The 19,174-nt window shown below is 41.8% G+C and overlaps 1 protein-coding gene across 15 annotated transcripts in view; it reads right to left on the bottom strand.

The window, feature by feature from the left end:
- Positions 1-18,683, bottom strand: part of FNBP1 (formin binding protein 1) — a 97,428-nt gene extending 78,745 nt beyond the window's left edge. For all 15 annotated transcript variants that reach the window (XM_068414180.1, XM_068414177.1, XM_068414178.1 and 12 more), the window contains exon 1: positions 18,414-18,683. In XM_068414180.1, coding sequence (XP_068270281.1) covers positions 18,414-18,437 — 24 coding nt within the window. In that variant the 5' untranslated portion in view covers positions 18,438-18,683. The remainder of the gene's footprint in view (positions 1-18,413) is intronic.
- Between the last annotated feature and the right edge of the window lie 491 nt (positions 18,684-19,174).

Raw genomic sequence — 19,174 nt, 5'->3', positions numbered from 1 at the left:
AATGGAAAGCACTAAATGTTTGGGGTTTTTTTCCCTTAATTTCATTCCTGCTTTAAGCATGCAGTTCTGAGCAGTGAATCAGTACTAGATCATAAACCTCAGATGGAAGTTGTGCTGCAGGAGGTAATAAAATTTGCTTTACCCATCCAAGCAGCTTTTACTAAAATGTTTGGGTTCAATCTCTGAATAAAAGCATCCATTTTAAAAACAGGCCCCTAAAAAGTTTGAAATTTCTTGTAGTTTTAAGACCCCATTCATATCTCTCTCTCCAAGAACTGCCAGACAGAACACTGTTTTGGAGGGGAGGGTGGGGTGATTTACCAAAGAGGAAAAAGGAAAAATGCTTTAGTGTCGTATCAGTTCTAGTCTGGCATTTAAATACCAGCTTCTGAACTTGAGACGGAATGGAAAGTACACATGAAAAAAATCAGGTTGACTGCATACAGTCTCATTAAAACCACATTCTGTTAGTTTACCAACTGCAAGGCAACTATTTTTTCAACATAAATCCTAGAATTTCCATTGAGATTAAGCACATGCCAAAGCATGCAATAAATGTATCCATTGGCATCTAGCTAAAAGCACTAATAGAAGCCTCCCACAATAATGAGCTATACAGTAAAACCTAGAGCACAATGAAACTCCAAGACAATTAATACTACCAGGAAAAGATTGTTACTAATTTTGCTAAGCCCAGGACGCACATTTTTCAAATACAGATCTTGAAATTCTTTACAAAGCTGGTAAGGCTACGGGAAGCAGACAAGAATTTTAAACTTTCTTTAAGGAGTTTAGAACCAACAAAGCTCCTGGTATTTTAGTGACATTGCAGGCTCTTGTAACACTGCAGGCATTTACAAGTGCTAGCAAATTAATATGCTGCACCAACTCATTTGGTGAACAATCTCATTCAGATCTTAAGCTGCTTGTCCTGTGTTCTGAATGTGTTAGCAGGCTGAAAAAATCTGAGGCGCCAAAGATATTTTCTGAAAGGGTGCTACAGTTTTTCAAGCTTAAAGCTGCTTGCTGTACTTTGGACTGATTACAGGGACAGCGATAAAAAGCATTCTGTCTTGAAGACAAACAAAACCAAGACCACTACACTACATAAATCGTGATGCTATTAGTTAAAGGTCTAACACAAACTACAGCTCAATGTTATTAAAATCTTCAGGATAGAAGTAGCGAAGAGCTGCTGGTCAAGTTGTGAGCCAGTATTATAGCACGTTTTACAGGAATATTTCTTAATGAATTGCTTTACTAAGACTATGTCGTAGAAAAGTGTGCTGTGCGCAGAGCACATGTGGTGAAATTTTGTGAATAAAACTACACAGCTACACAATCCTGATTTCCACTCTTCTCATGTTGTTAGAAGATCAAGTAGAAGGCTACAACAACAACAAAAAATAAACAGAGGGAAGGCTTACATTACAATGTGCTACTTGTGTTTTCCTATCACAGAAATAACAAACCATGAAGTATCAAAAGAGGATGGCAAGCATAGTGCTGCTCTTTTCTACCACTATTATGGGAGGAAATATAACAAACATTCGCTTCATTTCCAGAAAGAAATGGATTCCCCAACTCTACAGGTTTATTTGGAATAAACAGTGCCTACAAATTACATGGTAATCTGCTACAAATTCACTTCTCCATAAACCTGCCATTCAAAATAAGCAGCTGATAACATAGCAATAACGATGAATACAGCCAGTTCACTTATAAAAATACTGCAAACCGCTCAAGAATAAACTGGCATCTCACAAGAGAACCGTAAATTTAGGTCAGCTTGTAGCTGCGTGTCTCCAGCAGCAGAACAGGAAGCAATGTGATGTGCAGAATAAGATGTCGGTCACTTGGGCTCATTCTTTCCTGAAGCAAGAGAAAAATTACAGCCCACTTTCAGTATTACTTCTGCACACTTGCTTCAGCTGGAGGAGCCTGTCTGCTGAAGGGTGGAGACCAGCTCATCCCATCTGAGAAACAGAAACTCTCTTTCTGGTAACATCCAAATGCGTATTCGTGGTGCAACGGCCCAAAGAGAGAGATGAAGCTGTTCCCTACAACTCATTATTTTTGAGCAGGACAATGTAGGGCATCTCACAATTATATCTTTAAGGAGCAAATAATTAATTCCTTACATGAAAAGAAAACATATACACACACACGCAAATCCCATCCTCTCTTTATCAGGGATTTGGGAATATCACCCCCACACAACTTCAAAAGTCTAAACCAGGAGGGTTTTAAGCAGATGCCATTAAATATTGATGTTGAATTTCATTTTTTGCATGACTATTTATTTGAAGGAGATTAATTAGTGCATTGGAAAAATAATTCTTTGAAACGTGGCTGTCAGACATACAGACTTTTTATAGCATTCAGCAAACACTGCAACTCTGGTATAGAGAATATTTTGGTATCTATCAGTGTACTATATTGATTTTCAGTCTAAGATGATAAAATAAAATAGATACCCTCTATTTTACTTTTTAACTTTGTCTCAGAGTACAGGAACTACTCAGTAGTTTACAATTTCACAACACATAAGAACTTTCATAACAAACGTGGGTGCAGGAGAAATTACTATCTTCTTCCCCAGACCGGAAGAGTCACAAGATGGGAGAGGTTCGAGACCCACGTACAATTTCCACGTCCTTGAGTAACACGCGCTCCATCCTTCCAATCTTGCTTGGCTTTAATTCATATTATACAATTTGCAAGACAGGGCCCATCAATGCCTGGTTTGCACAATGCCTACCTAGCACAACGGGGATGGGATCTCCGACAACTGCTATGACAACTCCTCCCAGGTTCATAAGATTAAAAAAATTAAAAAGTAAGGGGGACTTCTGGAGCAGCACAACACTTTCAGCAACGCACTTATTAAAACAGCAGACGTTTAAGTGCTACAAGGGTTGACATCCTGTAAATTACACTGAGAGCACTCCTCAAAAGGCTTGCTAGGTGCATTTCAAACTTATTTTTTACTGGAATGAGGTGGTATTAGAGCATTTAGCTTCAAAGCAGAAGATATTGCAGGCAAAATTCTCATCTTCTGTGTAAGAGATGTTGGCTTTGGATATTACAGTTCATCAGAGCAAATGCAACCTGGGAAAACCCTCCACCTCAAAACACTTTTTTTTTTGTAAAGTCTTACCATTCTATTAAAATACCAAGTTACTATCAGCAAGCCTCCTTCCAGTGCTCTGAATTCGCATAAATAGAGGAAGTTATTTGCTGCTTCCATGACACTTGGTACATTCAATTGATCTGTAAGACACCCTCCTTCATTAAACGTGACACCTCCCGAGCTGGCACTCAAGCCTGCAAGAGATTATCCCACTGCACTTGAGTTGACATTTTTGGAAACATATGTTGCGAATTCTGAGGTACATGCTGAGATGACTTAATCTTATGAGTAACACAAGAGAGAAACAAAAAAAGAACAGTGTCTTTGAGAATAAATAATGTACTCATGGAAAGAAAGAGGCGTGGGGGAAAAGCAGAAGGTATGGGATATTAACAAAACAACTAGTCCTGGTGCAGAACATCAGAAAAGAGGAAATTTACTTTACCGGAGCTCAAGACTAAAGTGTAAGGGATCTGCATGTATCAGAGAAAAATTTCTTAGTCAGGATGCTAGAGACACATATGCTTCAGAAAAACACATGGCTGAAATGAGAGTGAAGGTTCTGAACATTGCCCTGCCTTGCAGAGACATTGATGCAAACAGAGCGACAGATGTTCAGAGAGCAGAGTCAGCATTACTAAATTAAACACAATGATCTGAATTTCTTATTAACCTCAAAAAAAAAGCTGAAGACCCATAATGCAGAGACACAATGGATGCAAAAACAAAAAGCCCAGGGCTTCAGCTCTTATCTGCACTGAAATAATTGTAATTACTCATATGGGTAAGGGCTGAAGAATAAAAATTCAGTCTTTATAAAATGTGGTTTAGTTGAACAATGGTACAAAATATAAGCAATTTCTAAAATAACAGATATATAATTTCTAAAATAACAAAACCAGTCTAAGCAACATTCTACACCAGTGCAAGTGCTTTGCAAGATGAAGCTTATCATAAGGCCTTCATGTTAGAAGTGATAGCGGCAGCAAAGTAAAGTAAATCTCATGAGTTTATCCTCCCTCTAAAATTAAAAGGCTGTAATTTAAGTAAAAATAAATTTCACTACAGATAAAATCCCTAAACGTATATAGACTTTTCACATCTTTGCTTTCTTGTCACCTTTATAATTCCTCTTCCATTGTACCTTTCTTTGTAGGCTGAAGAAAATCATATTGTTTACAAACTTTAAATCAAGTATTTCGAAATACAGATGTTACGTTAACATATATTGTCTCATTTATACATCAGTAATTAGCATTTTATCTTGGGAACAAAGACTAAAAGAGATACTTCTTGTTCCATTTGCTTTTTAATGTGAATGCAAAATATAGGATCAATATAATCTTCCAAATCTGGACTTAAATACAAATCTTAGGTAAACGGAACTGTCTTAGGGAAGAAAAAAAAAAAAAAAAAAAGACAACCCAAAAATAAATCTTCAGAATGCTCATGCTCAGAATCGCTTACCCAGAAAGCGATGTCAAGAAAAAGAGCATCTATCATATTCAAAATGAATGAGTCACTATCATAAGCATCCAGCAATATCATCACAAGCAATCCACAGCAGTCACACAGATGAAACTTCTCCACAGGACTGACACACGAGAGCTCAGATCTTTGTAAACTCTGCGAGAGGAAGAGCCCACAGCTGACGGGTGACCGCTGCAGCAATTCCAAGCGACCGCTGGGACAACACATCCAAGGATCCCCAAAGCTTACGGTGGATCTAGAGACTCTAATCTCAATATACAGCTGCTCCTTCTGACAGAACATCTACCACTCCCTTGGCAATCTGTATCAACTCACACTATTAAAAGTAAGTAACAATGTGCCAGCCTCTTCCCCTTTCACTCTTCCTCATATCTATGCTTTGCTTACTTCAGCTTTCATCCATTACATTACTGCAGCTTTGTCTGTTGGATTAAAGAGCACTCAAACACAGAAGAAATGGCTTTGTTTGAAGAAGAACAAACAGGAACCTCCTGTCCAACCTTTGACTTGGATGGATCAGAGCTACTGATCTTCATACAGCAACTGGAGCTTCTGGGCACAGTTCCCTGAACGTCCCATGACTCCCCAACTATTTTATAACACAGGGATAGACCATTTGCTTGATGAGCAGTTGAATCATCTAAAAAATATGAAAGAGGATATTGACTTGAATCTACTAGATGCTTTATCTGCCAAGCAGGGAAAGCAAGCTTGGCCTCTGAACCAGACTGATACAGAGGAGAAGGAAAGAGGAGAACAAATGCATGTTTACCCATGTACATAGAGAGTGAGGGAAAGAAAGGGAGTTTCTCATAATTCGACAAGAACATCCCCTCCCCACAAGGACAACGAGGTCATTTGGTGCTCTTCAGTTGTTATAATGATAATACCTTTCACTTAAAATAGTCTTTGGAAGCTACAACCCTGGTCCAAAGGTTGACTTGAAACTGCTGTTGTGCTCAGCCAAAAAAAGCGAAAGTAAAGACCTTATTTTTCACAGACCCTAAAGTTTAAACGCACCTCCCCATATAGTGGAGCTTTGGCTGCTAACACAAACTGGTGGGCCATGTAGCAGCAGGACCAAAGAAGTTTATGTTATGATAGAATACTTTGGCAGAGCATCTCTGAAGTCGGCGGTCTTTGAAATTAGAGCATCTGCCAACTTCTACCAGGGACATTCAGTATGTCTTCACAGACATTATTAACAAAGAGCCACCTTAAAACATTCCAGCTTTTATAAAATCCTCAGGCTTTCTGGATATATGTGTTCTCCTATGGAAGGATCCCAATATTCTGTAAAAGGAAAATTACTGCTTACCTGAGTTGGTGTGCAGACAGGTAGAACGAGACAAAGTTACTAAGAGCAAGACTGAAGAAATGGCATGTGGTCTACCCCATTTTTTTTTGAGTACCCCTGTACACAATGACATTCATAATGATCATAAGCACATTCAACAAGGTTACTGACACATTCTTGCTTGTGAGCATGTAATATACAGACTAAAGCTCAGTCATAATGTTTCATTCCTCATTCAAGTTAATGAAAGGATTTCCAGAAATGCTGAATGCAACCAGGACATTTTTATCCTTAACAAATTAATGCGTAATTTTAGACTCTGTAAATGCACACAAGTAAACACAATCTTAAAATCTTGCAAATTAGGACATAATACAGTATGCATAGGAACTGACATCTCCTCGGTAGTGACTGTTGTTTAAAAACGGTGTATTTCCTGGCTTTAAGATGCTTAATTCTAACATAATATTTGTGACCATACCTATTTTTAGAACAGCTATGGAACACATAAACAAAGGAGAGAAAACCAGTTACAAATGCAATGCCATGAATAGAGCCCTATAGTTCATGCATTTTTTCTTTTCTTCCCTAAGAGAATCTGAGCATTAAGCACTGGACCACACAAAGGAAATTTATTATAGTCTCCTCTTTTAAGGGCGATTTGTGCCTGGGGCTTTTTTCTTTTAGTTTTGGGTTCATCTTCTGATTATTTTCAAAATTCTCCTTATCCAAGAAAGCCTCTTGAAATGCATTAGGGCTTACACATTAGTCCCAGACTGTTTAATTTAACCCTAATACCTTGAGGAAGCTTCAGGATGGATTGTTGCTATTCTGATTAAGGAATCAGTCTCACCCCCTGCTGAGAAGGTTAGACGAATGCCTTGCCCCCAGAGGGAAATCAATATTGCTCCACTGACCAGCAACTTCCAAACACTGCATGCTCCGATGCATCATGAAAAAAGAAAGCAGCACTTAATTCTTGCATCCTAATTATAAAATAGGCTCTGAATTTCCACTATTTTGATACTTTACTTGTTAAAACTCTTCAAGAAGCATGGATTCTAGCTCTTTACTACTCTGTCAATATTCCACATTTTTTTGTTCCCAGAGATTAACCCACAAGCAAACCACAGAAGATAACTGTATCAAGCCAACAACAGATTCAACACTCAAGTCAATACAAATTTCTATAATCATATGCATGAAAAACACACATATATAAAAGAAAAGGTCTTCTGACCTTTGTGTGAATGGAGTGTGCTAATTGGTCATGCTGTTCCTAACCATCAAGTACCGCAACTCAACTAATAACCAAGTGAAATATTTGTATTTGTATTGTTCAGCTCAGCGAAGGCTTTTGTTAGCTGGAAAAATTCAACACGGTCCCACAAACATTCAGTGTTGGCACTATGATACGCAAGCTTCTGTTCAAGTATTTTCAAAGAGCATCACAACTATAAAGATCTCTGTCTCCAAAGATGCCTACTTTAGGTGCATGCGTTTCACAACAGCACATTCCTTGCAAAAATTGTCTTCCAACAATTACAGCTTTCCTATTGCAAGATAGTTTCATGTCAGTCATACCGAACCTCTGGAAAAGGAGTTTTCAACAATTTTATACATAATACAAGTATAAGGGTGATGCAGACAAGAATCAGAGCAAAGGCCACAATGCAAAAGAAAAAACAGCCCACAACTCTCCAGAAGAGGAGGGGCAGAGGTGCCCACAGTTCATACACTATACTAGGAATGGATGCATGCTTCCACCCTTCCAGGGCTGTTTCCTGGGCTACTTCGTTGCATCTCAGAGGACTGCATGCAGCCGCACAGCCAGAGAAACATTATTTTGTCTTTAAATAGAGTTGGAACCTAGCTATCCCCCTCCATTCCAAAAATAAGGCTGTAAATCCCCAGGGCACTGATTTAAATAGGAACAGTCACACATGTCATGTGATACCCATTCTCATTACCTAAAGGATAGGCTGGTGCATTTGCTCAGCCTCCAATTTTGGTTTTCAGGTAAGGCATGCAACAATAAGCATTGAATGCCTTGATCGCCGTGGGTAGGCTGTCCTTGGGGAGAATGTAGCCTTTCTGATCAGCTGGTGACAGTGTCTTTGAGCAAAGTAGCAAAGAAACTTCTAACCAATATATACACTACTGAAAAGTTTGCTCAGAGGTTTTTTTTGCACACCAAAAACTGAAGTAAAGCTGTGCTACAGTTTTTCACCTTTGACATGCTAAGTTACAAACACATGCCAAAAAGCATCCTCGGTGAAACACAGATGTTTCACAACTCTAAAGAGTTGTAAGGAAATAAAGGCTCTTGACCAGCATATACAACCCTCTCACCCTTTATTTAAGGCTTTCCCAGTGACAACACAAGAGCAAAAGTCTCTCAGACTGTTATACTTGGGACAGAGAGGTGAAAAAATATTTATGTAGCGCTCTATCACAGCTCTCCTGGTTCATCCACTGCCAGTTTTTCTTTTACTACAGCAAAACCTTAGTTACACATTCTTAATGAATGCCACTCCTGTAAGACCCACATTTGACAGATCAACAGCCCTCAAGAGGGCAAGAAATATTTCCCTTCCTCATTTGTTTGAGAAAACACACTTCCATTCACTCACTGCTGCGTGCCAATCATTTTTTCCTTTTGTAAATACAAGATAAACATGTTAAAGCATTTATCTCTGCATAAGAGAAAGCATAATGCAGAGTGAAACATATTTTCTAAATGCATTTTAAACCTATTTGCTAAACAATTCCTCAAAGCTTTCCACACAGAATGAGTGGATGAGAAACAGCAGTGCACACACTTCTGGATAAAGCTCTCATTTGGGGATGTGATCAAATATTCTTCCACAGTGAGTAAAGATGCAAAATGCAGCCACAGAAATCAATGTACATACATTCAAACCAGTAAGTCAACTCTACTTAAATATTACATGGAAAAAGCCACGTGAAGAGAGCAATGCTACAAAGCCAAGCATGCAAAAGAGGACTGCTAGGTGCCTTCACTACTGTTTTGTTTCTTATCTAACCCTCATCCTTTGCCCCATGCTTCCTCCTTCCCCTTGTGCACCCACTACCCTTTCTCTTGATCCCATCAAATTCTTGACTTGCTGTTCCTAACACACTAATCCCATCACACATCCTGTCTGACAGCAAGTCACGATCCTCCCTGTCCCACCCAAAGTCCAACCCTGCTCTCCCCACATGCTCTTTAGCCAAGCTGCTTCCTTGTCACTGGTTCCTTGCCGCCTTTGTTTAAACTCCCTTTTTCCTCCTGAGCTCATTTCTGCTGTTTCCTTTGCCCAGTTAGTCCCAGTTCTCTCATCCTCCCCAAGTTCACTATCAGAACTGCCACTTTGAATTGTCTCTCCTCAAACAACCCCGTTCCCATCATCCTTGGCACTCCAATCACAGGAATGGCTCTTAGACAAGCAGCTCCAAGTTTCTGTAACTAGATCCTAGTCTGATCTCTACTTCTTCCCCACCACATTTGGTCTCTTGAATCAGCTACGTTCCTCTCTGACCACAGCATCTCTTCCCCCATTCCTTCACCCTCCAGTGAGTATAACAAGAGAAGAACCAGGCCATAACAAGAGAAGAACCAGTTTTCTACCATCAAGGAAGTGTAAGTGGCCAGATGGACCTCTAGCGTGACTCGGTGCAGCCATGCCTTTCAACCCCTTTCCCTCCTAGCTGTAGTCCACTTTCTCCCAACTCACTGACCCACATTAACCTCCCTTAATACAGCCCAGACCCTAATCATGCAGGACTGTGCTCCAGCCAGCTTTCTCCTCCACACCACCTTGTGCCAATAAAGGAGTTGGAGAGCAGAGGAGGCGGCCAGACTCCACCCTGGCCTTCAGCAGCCATGGCATGGAAAGTCTGGCTGCACTCTCGCAGGGACCAGACTGAGGCATGTTCAATTATCCTGTGGGTGACTGCATCATCTTGTCCCACAAAAAGCCCTCCAAGGCCCAAACGTACTCAGCACACAGTGGAATTTCTGAAGACTTCAGCACTAACATCTTCATCGAGTACTTACAAAGTGGTATTTTTCCAAAGACTTACAAGTTTGCCTAATTTGGGCAGATTTTCTCCAGAACAACAGAAGGCACAGCCCTGTTCAACAGCTACGGTCTGCCAAATTTCAAAACCTTGCTCCAACAAATGGGAGCTCTACTGCTTTCCAAAACCAAAGAAGCATCGTGTTTTGTATGTGCAAGACACCAGCCCTGGTAACAACTGAATAATCCTGACTAATGCGAAACACAAAAATGTGAGGCAGGCACAGAAAAAAGAAAACTACGGTCTGAATATGCCAATTTGGGAAAAAAAAATAAGCAGAAAACAAGCGACTTCAACAGAAAGTGTTAAATACCTTCATAATAAGAAGAGCTACCAGCTCTGTCTCAGCCTATATCCTAGACTAAGAAAACTGTCCAAGGCACCCAATAAGCAATTTCTCAGAGTTAATCGAAGCTGAACATCAAAATCTCCAGGAATCCAGTTTGCAAAAAGCAGTATTCTCAATATCTGTGTCTCTGTTTAGCCCACACCCAGGGCTAAAAAATAACCAGTTTTTCTATCACCCACTCTCCTCTCCCCAACCAAGAGAGGGAATTGGGAAAAGGATGAGACTCGTGGATTGAAATTTAAACAGATTTAACAAAATAAGAAAACCAATATCTATACCAATACAAAAGACACAAAATTATACTTAGTTCATAGACTGGTGGCAAGTCCCTCCAGGGATAGCAACTGTTGAGGAGAAGGAGAAAAAGAGAGAGGAGAGAGGAGCAAAAAGCCCTCCCCATCCCCATCCAGCTTTCCCATTTATAGTGAAGGTGTCGTTAATGTTACAGCACACACCTGTGGGCCAGCCTGGGGCAGCTGCCCTGGATTTAACTGCTCATGGCCCTGATCACCAGCCCACAGCTGGCCACAGACTGAAACAAAACGTAACAGAAAAGTGATTCTATAAATTTTATCCCTGCAAAACCAGGACACTCTGGAAGACAAACATTCTCCTGTCACATAGGTAATACTCCTTTATCTACATATCCACAGACTCAGTCCTATGAAAGTAAAATTTTTGAACTATAGAATGAAAAATGTATGAGAGCAATGGTACCTGCTGTTCACAGAGGAGTCAGTGTAAACACTCCAGGCTACCCTTCCCCTTCACATACATAACTGCCTCTGGCAGCACTCATGCTCGCCCCACTAGAAGGGTAGAATTCAAGGATTTGCTTTAAAACCTTTTTAAGTATCAAGCAGAAGCATGTGAAAAATACTGAACAAGAGACGGCCAAGCGACACATTTAACATAAGAAACCTATGTTATTTCAGCTACAACAAGAATGATAATCCACTATGGAATTTCCCTGGGATTAAGGACTATCTGGATGACTTGGTAGCTCATTGGGGACCATCTTTCTAAACCTGGCATTAACTCCTCAGAGACTCCAGTTCAAGTTTTATTGCTTTACTGGGTTTCTGAGGGTGTCTGGGGGGATCGTTGTTGTTCTTTTGGTTGTTTTTCCAATTAGGTTGACTCTTCCCCAAATAAATTAAGGACAATACTGCAACAGAAGTTCTTCTTTACATGCTTTACAACATGCATGTCTGCTTCAGTGACCAGCAATGAACACCAGGCAATCAACGTTTCATTCTTGCACTAACTCCACTGCTCTGTGCTGTAAGTAATCTAGAAACCCCATCTACAGTTTTTCCATTTTTAGATGCAAAAAGAAATATTTTATTTAATAATGCCAAGAAACCATTCTTAATAAACTGAGCCAAAATAAATTATTGACCAGGTTAATAAGATTATCCAGACAACTCAGAGGCAAAACAATCATGTAAAAATTCCAAAGGGATCCAAATCACCCCACCACACCTGCTTGAGAAGAAAGACTAAACCCATCATTTCCTGTACATACGTATGTGCATACATACAATATACATATTACTTTTTCCCCTGTTTTGTATTTTAGAGCCAAAGCTATTGACTGAAAAGAGGGATAAAGCCTGCAATACGCCAAGAGACTGTTTTTCCTCTCATTATTTTCACCAGCTTATTGTTTAAAAAAAGAGTGAAATAGAAAAGCAGAGTTTCTAGGGGTGGAAGGAGGAAGAGAAGTTTCGTCTGAAAAGCATACAATTATACTGAAGGGGGAAGTTATTTTAAAATATTTATATGAACACTAAGGAAACTCTCAACAGAGCATTGGATTTTGATGTCTGGATTGGATTCAATGTATAACCAATCTCAGAAACATTATTTCAAACAGAATGAAAGTGAATTCCCAAAAATTCATTAGCAGGTTACCTTTCCAGCAATCAACAAAGTCAATAATGTAAAGCATGTTATTATGTTGCAGTGCAGCAATGGCTCCTACTCTTCATGTGGAGTATGGCTTTTGAAATTCTGCTTTAAAAGAATGTTTCACAACATGAGTAACACTAATGAGATGAAAAGAGTCCAGAAAAACATCATCTCATGTTTAACTGCCTTCCCATATGGCTCAAGGAAGCGGGGGATCTCAAGCAGCCACAATACAAATGGGAAGAGTCTGTGACTGAAAGGAAAAAAAAAAAAGATATTCTTCAGTCTTGACTCACACTGAAAGACCGTAAATCCCCCAGTCTCTAATGAATAGGTAGGAAATACGAGAATAGGTCGATGACAATATTATAGAAATCCTCTTTCTTAAAGCAAAGCAGAATTGTAAACGGAATTACTCAGACATTCATGCATTAAAGACCCAGCAACTCCTTCAGGTACCAGAAGGGAGTCTTTCTACTCCTAGTGCCTGGAAGTACCAAGGGGTATACGCAGGGACCTCACACGTAACCCCGTTCTCCTACCACCCAGCTCCAGCAAGGAGAAGGGGAGCTCCCACACAACACATCATCTTAAAGTTTAAAAATCAACTACTTTTAAACTAATGAAAAGGACTACACGAGCACTAGTTTTGAAATGCACATACTTACAGGCTGCAGCAGCCTGAACTACCATCCTGTGCTGGGCAAAGGCACCAAGGTGTGCACTGCAGCATTAAGATACTGTGCAATGATTCAACGTCTATAAACAATTTCTCACTCAGTAATCTGCATATACAGGCTGACCACTTAAAACAGTGAGTGATCCACTGTGAAATAAGGAGATATTAATGTCAGACAATTCTGCTACCTCAAAACTGTCCAAATAACTATGAAGAATACTTAGCTAATGAAATGTGTTATTTTGCTTTGAAGTGCTCATCTCCAGCACTCTGTACACAACTTTTACTACGAGCCTTAGAATAACGAAGCCAAAATTATAAATATGGTGAATTTATTCCTGACCTCAGCTTTTTTTCCAACCTCTCCTGTACTGGCTTATAGGGTGTCTTACTCTATGAGTATATTTTTGTGGGTAAATTCGAGCGTCTCTGAAATATACAGAAGTTTTAACATGTTACTAAATAGAAACCAAGTTTCTACTAAACACAAAGAGAAGGGGGTCAGGGATGCAAAACTCCGCCTCTAGGAGTTGTCTGAATGATGCCAAATAAGTTGCAACAATTCACAGCCAATTTAAAACAAAACACACTATTCAGAAGCCATTTGCTGTCACTACAGAAGAAGATCTTCTAAACTGCAAACAATTCATCCACCCACCTTTGAAGGCTAGGCCCATTACCTCATACAATGGAAACTATCAACTCATAATCGGAGTTGTTAACTTGTGATTTAGCCTGCAAGAAAGACTGAATACTTCTAATCTGTGTCCTTGTCCCATCAGAAACCAGCTCCTTTTCCTTTCAGTCCTGGAGAGTAACAGTTAACACCCAAAAGCAAAAAATAGGCAGGGGGGTAGGGGATGTGAGAATGGGATGGGTGGGATGACACACACACATATTTCTACTGTATGCAATTACCTATAGTGGTGCATACAATAAAAGTAGGTGTTGGCTTAAAAAAAAACAATCAATACATGAAACCTAGATCCAGCTCCACGGATCCTCTTATAGGGAACAAGAGCCTTCATTGAAGATCACATTTGACTACTGCGCCCTGATGACACCACTATGAAATGCCACCAAGGTCGAAAATCACCCAGGTACTCCAGACGGTTTCGGAATGTGAGTCACCACTATATGCAACACCCAAACATTATAACTACTATTGAAGAACTTCACTGAAGCAAATTCAAGAAATGCGAGATCACAGCTGTTTAAACACAAATTTTGCTGATGAAATAGTCACAAGCACTGAAAGAGGAAAGGATTTATCAGTTACAGATAGCAAATGGGGCCTTCAAGTTCTGAGTTGTACCTATGTTTCATCCTCTGACAATGAGGATGTAGTTAAGAGAACACGGTCTACAAGAATCCCACTTGCTTTAACACTGTGAATTAAGAAATTACTACTACTGAAAAGAATAGTTTTCTAAACCATAAAAAGTTTAATGGCAATTCACATTTGTAAGTGGAATGAACTTTGTAAGGCAAAAATAACCATATTCACAAATGGTATTTTTTCATACTAAAGCTTACTGGAACACTCTACAAACAAAAGGCGCAGTCCCCAAAGTATCAGTCACACGAGGAATTGACCAACAGAGCTCCTTGGACAGCAAATTAAGTCCTTTGCAAATACAGAATATTCACCTTCTCACAGGTTGAAAGGACAGTGACAGCTGTTAGCAGACACCCAGATTTCCACAAAGGTCAAAGAAAAATTTTATTAAATCACCTTCCTCCCCAGTCTTTTTTTAAACTTTACATTGAACATGGAAAAAACCCCAACAACAAACCCACAGCGTCTGCACCTCTGAAACATTCATAACAAAAAGATAAATCTTCCCACATTTAATCCACTTGCACTTGCCTTGCTGTGTGACAGCGTTCTGATGAAACAGTTTTTCCTGGACCACTTAACCACAAATTTGCATGCAGCTCCCCCAAACTACATACTGTACCAAAACTCATCATCAAGAAAGCTCCTTCCCTTCAATATACCAACCATGCAGCCACAGCTTTTTCCACTCCAAAGACAAGGACCAAAGCGCTGAGGTTAGTTTTAGCTCCGTTTGCTATGTGATTGCTACCACACAAAAGGACACTGGTGGGAAACATAGCACACAGTAGCATTTTACCAGCCAAAGCACCCTTCAGAACAGCTGTATGTGCCATGCTCTGTGTTCTTCCCCATTATCCAAGAGAGGAAAAGGGTGAAAGAGATCCGAGTATGCTTTTACAGGCTATTGTCCCCAAAGGGTAGTTGACTGAAGGTACAAGTTGGGCCTGTACACATAATCTTCACTTACTACTTGCATTAGCTAAGTATTTAGAAAACATTGTCACTTTCAAGAATCAGACATGAAATAAGTATCTGCTATACTCCCCTAGCTGTTAGTCCTTAACGTTACTCTTGAACGGGGGTGAAAAACAAAATGGTTTGGTCTGTGACTGTACTTTGTCCTTTACCCACCACTTCTTCCTCCAGCTCCTGGATGTTTCAAGTATAACGGGCAGAAGGACTTCTGCAGGGGTTGGATACGTTGACAAACAGCACAGCATGCAGAGCGGCCGCTGCCACCCTGTACAGCGTGATTACACACAGGAAACTCACACCAACGGTGACAGGAGACCTTCAGGTTTTGCTCTGTAATGCTGGATTGCTTGGAGGCCACAGATCTCCTTATCCCGAGCATTTAGCCTCATACAGGATATAAATGCTGAATTAGTACCTCTAATAATTCTGCTGGTTATGGGCCCATTTACACTCACAGGGCCAATCTTAAGATGAAACTCAGAAATCTAGATTCAAGGGAAACATCAATAGGAACCTTGCAATAGGACTTGCAAGCAAGAGGCACAGAATACACTCACATCACAGCACAAGGCTAAAAGTCTGTCTTGAGAATAACTTACGTGTTGCCGAAGGGATTTTATTGCTTCTGAAGTATGAGGCTTTCTGCAAGCAGCTTTTTTTCCTCCAGGAATGAACAGAAATTCTACATAAATCCATGCACATTAACATTCTACATGTTTTAAAGAGCAAGCTCAGTTTTACTTCCCCTTTGCTACATTTAAAGGGAGGAATCATGAACACGCATCCAGTCTGGCAGATGAGCACATCAGCCGCACAGGGCACAAGGCAAGCCTGATCAAACAACACCGATCTTTGTAGCAAATTTCAAATTTCTAAACCACAATTGGAAACACTTGTTACTGCCTCAGCTTTCAGTCCATCAAATGATATACCAGTCACATCACAAAACAGGCATTTGTTGCTTACACCACCTGTTCCTAAATACCCATTCCCTGACTTGTTAAAACAAATACTAAGTTCTAAGGTAAACAGAAATTTAATTTTGTTTTAAAAACAAGCATGCCATGATCAACAAAAGGAGGCAGCATATATTAAATACAGGTTGTTAGTGGGGCTTCCTTTCCCAGTGACAGGAAGAACATGGTGAGAGAAATCAGTGTTTTGGCCTAAATACCCAGAGCACTGGACACCGACGTGTATTCAAAGCTCTGCCCAACTGAAAATAAAGCAACTCCTGCCAATTTTGTACCGAGAATTATTTAATCTGGTGGTCCAACCCTTTTCCTCAATAACCTGCTATGCTTATCAAAGTACTACATTGAAAAATAACACTTTGATGCTGCTAAAGACAATAATTTCACCAATAAAATTTTAAAGGGAAAAAATGGTACAAAAGCAGTTTGTATATGCTTGTCTTCTGTAACAGTTGACTGCATACACACCTGCAAAGATTACATAAACCAGAAACAACTATTTAGAAGCACTATACTACTGTTCTTGTGCAGAAACATCTCGGTATCGCACTTTCAAGAATGCAAAAATAACTAAGTCCATCTTAAGAATTCAGAATGTATTTTCCTGTGTCAAAATTGTTACACTGTCTCTTAGTTTAATTCCACTCAAACTATTTCGTCTCCCCTCAAAGCATCCAAGATGCAGAAGAAGAAAGCAACTGCAGATCTTCCCATAAACACTCCCATGCAGCAGAGCTGTTTAAATACCGACGAATCAATATAGCATCACGACAATATTTCAGCATTCTGTACCACCTCTCTTTCTTTGCAATATACAAACATACCACAATAACCTCAGTATGCACTTGCTCCCTAATTTACTGTCTCGTTCTAACCAGATCTAGCTCTAACATGACTACAACGTCACTGCAAAACGGGATGCTTGCTTAACTGTCAGAACAGGCCAGTAATGCATCCAGAAAGGACAGCAATTAGCACATCTAAAATAACCATTTCTACACAGAGACAGTTTAAAAGCTTAAATACGTTTACATCTTAACTTGCACTGGTTACTAGCCACAAAGAGATGAACACAGGAGCGAAATCCTGCAGTGCTTTGCAATCCAGATGACCGTCTGCCACTCATTCTTGACTTCTCCATTCAAAATACTATTTCCGTTTTCCTCTCCCCCCCCCTCCTGAGCAGAGATTTGTCCAAAGATCTTTTATGTCCCATAATTAAATTAAAAACTGCTTGCACAGTCCCCTGTCCACTATTACAAGCCCTCAATAACAGGTTTTGCTCCATGCTCCACCACCACGCTGCCAAACATGGCTGCATCACGTCCTCTTTGTGATTGAATATGTATATCTCTTTTGCCTTTCTTTTATCTGCCTACCCTTATTTTCTCAGATGAGCAAGGGATCATTTCAAATCGCTATTACCCACTTTTCATTCTTTTTAACAGTTCTATATTTTCTAGTAATGTAAACCAAATGCATTTATACTCCCCACTTTCCAGGTTCACTTCAAAAACAATCAAGGAGCTTTATACATTGAAACCCTCCCCACCATTAAAACGTTCTGATTTACACACAACAGAAAACTCTTACAATAAAAACCTCCGTCCTTCCTTCGAAACAAGCGCGGAGAGAAAACCCTGAACAACAGCGAAAGGAAATTTTAGCATCTGGCTTTTCTTACCTGTAGCTCCCTCTCCTGAAATTGGACCCCCTTGTACATAAATCCACCTCGGAGCCTCTCCTCCAAGCTCTTGCAGAAGCCACACGCAAACCCCCTCCCAGTCCTTGCTTGAACGCCTCCCTCTGCTCTAGAGCCGCCGCTGCTTTTTGTGCCGTTGAGCATTTTTTTTTTTTCAATTTTACTGAAGGAAATAAGTAAAACTAACAAGTCTCCGCTGGGATTTCCCTGCGGAGGCTGCACGTTAAAGTTTCTAGAAAGGAGAGACCCCCGCCCCCGGAGAGAGCAGCCCCGGGCCGGGCCTCCCCCGCGGTGCCCCGCGCAGCCGAGCCCCGGCCCCCCGCACCGCCCCGCACCGCAGCGGGGCCGGCGTCGGCCCCTCCGCACGGACCGTTATGACACGGGGCGGGCGCGGCTCTCCGCGCTAACCGCAGTAACCGCAGTAACCGCCGCAACGGCGACTCCGCTCCCCCCCTCATGCCCTCCCTCACTCACCCACAGCTCCGTGCCCCAGCTCATGGCTCCGCCGCGCCGCCGAGGGCCGGCACTGAAGGGCGGGCGGGGGACGCTGGGGGTCTCTCTGTCTCCTGGCTGGGCTTCCTTCCCCTTCGCTCCCCGCGCACGGAGGGCCGGGCCCCGGCGAGGCGGGGGGCGCGGAGAGGCGCAGGACGGGGCCGGGCGCTGCTCACCGCCGCTGCTCACCGCCGCTCCCGCCTCATCGCGCCGCAAAATGGCCCGAGCGGCGCCGCGCGGGGAGGCGGTGGCGGAGCGGGGCGGGGGGGGGCGATTGACAGCTCCGGCGCCCTGCGCAGGCGCGGCCCGGGAGGAGCGGGCGGGGGGGGAGAGCGGGCGAGGCGCGCACCGCGCAGGCGCGGCCTCCGGTCAGCGCGTCCCCGATCCCAGGTGGCAGCAGCGGCACCGCGCCGCCGCCCGGCCCCTGCCCCGGCCCGGACCCCCGGGGTCCCCGTACGGGAACGCGGCGCGGCAGGCAGCTCTCAGCCCGCCCCGCTTTGAAGCAGGGAGCGGAGCACCCGGCCGGGTGAAGCGGGCGCTCCCCGCCCGGAGGGCAGCCGTGGTGGTGATCCCCGCCCGGCCCGGCCTCAGGTGTCGCTTCCCCCTTTCCTGCCGCCCTCTCCCCGAGCGAGTGGGAGTGTGGGTTTTTTTTAAGGAAATGTTTCTGTTTTGATCATTTGGAAGGGGGAAAACCGCCCTAGAGAAGAAGGAAACCCACACCCTTAAAGCAAGGGCTGACTTCT

The sequence above is a fragment of the Nyctibius grandis genome, chromosome 16, assembly GCF_013368605.1.
Source record: "Nyctibius grandis isolate bNycGra1 chromosome 16, bNycGra1.pri, whole genome shotgun sequence".
Lineage (NCBI taxonomy): Eukaryota > Metazoa > Chordata > Aves > Nyctibiiformes > Nyctibiidae > Nyctibius > Nyctibius grandis.
Note: the sequence above shows the minus strand (reverse complement) of the source record. Positions and strands in the feature narration are given on the sequence as shown.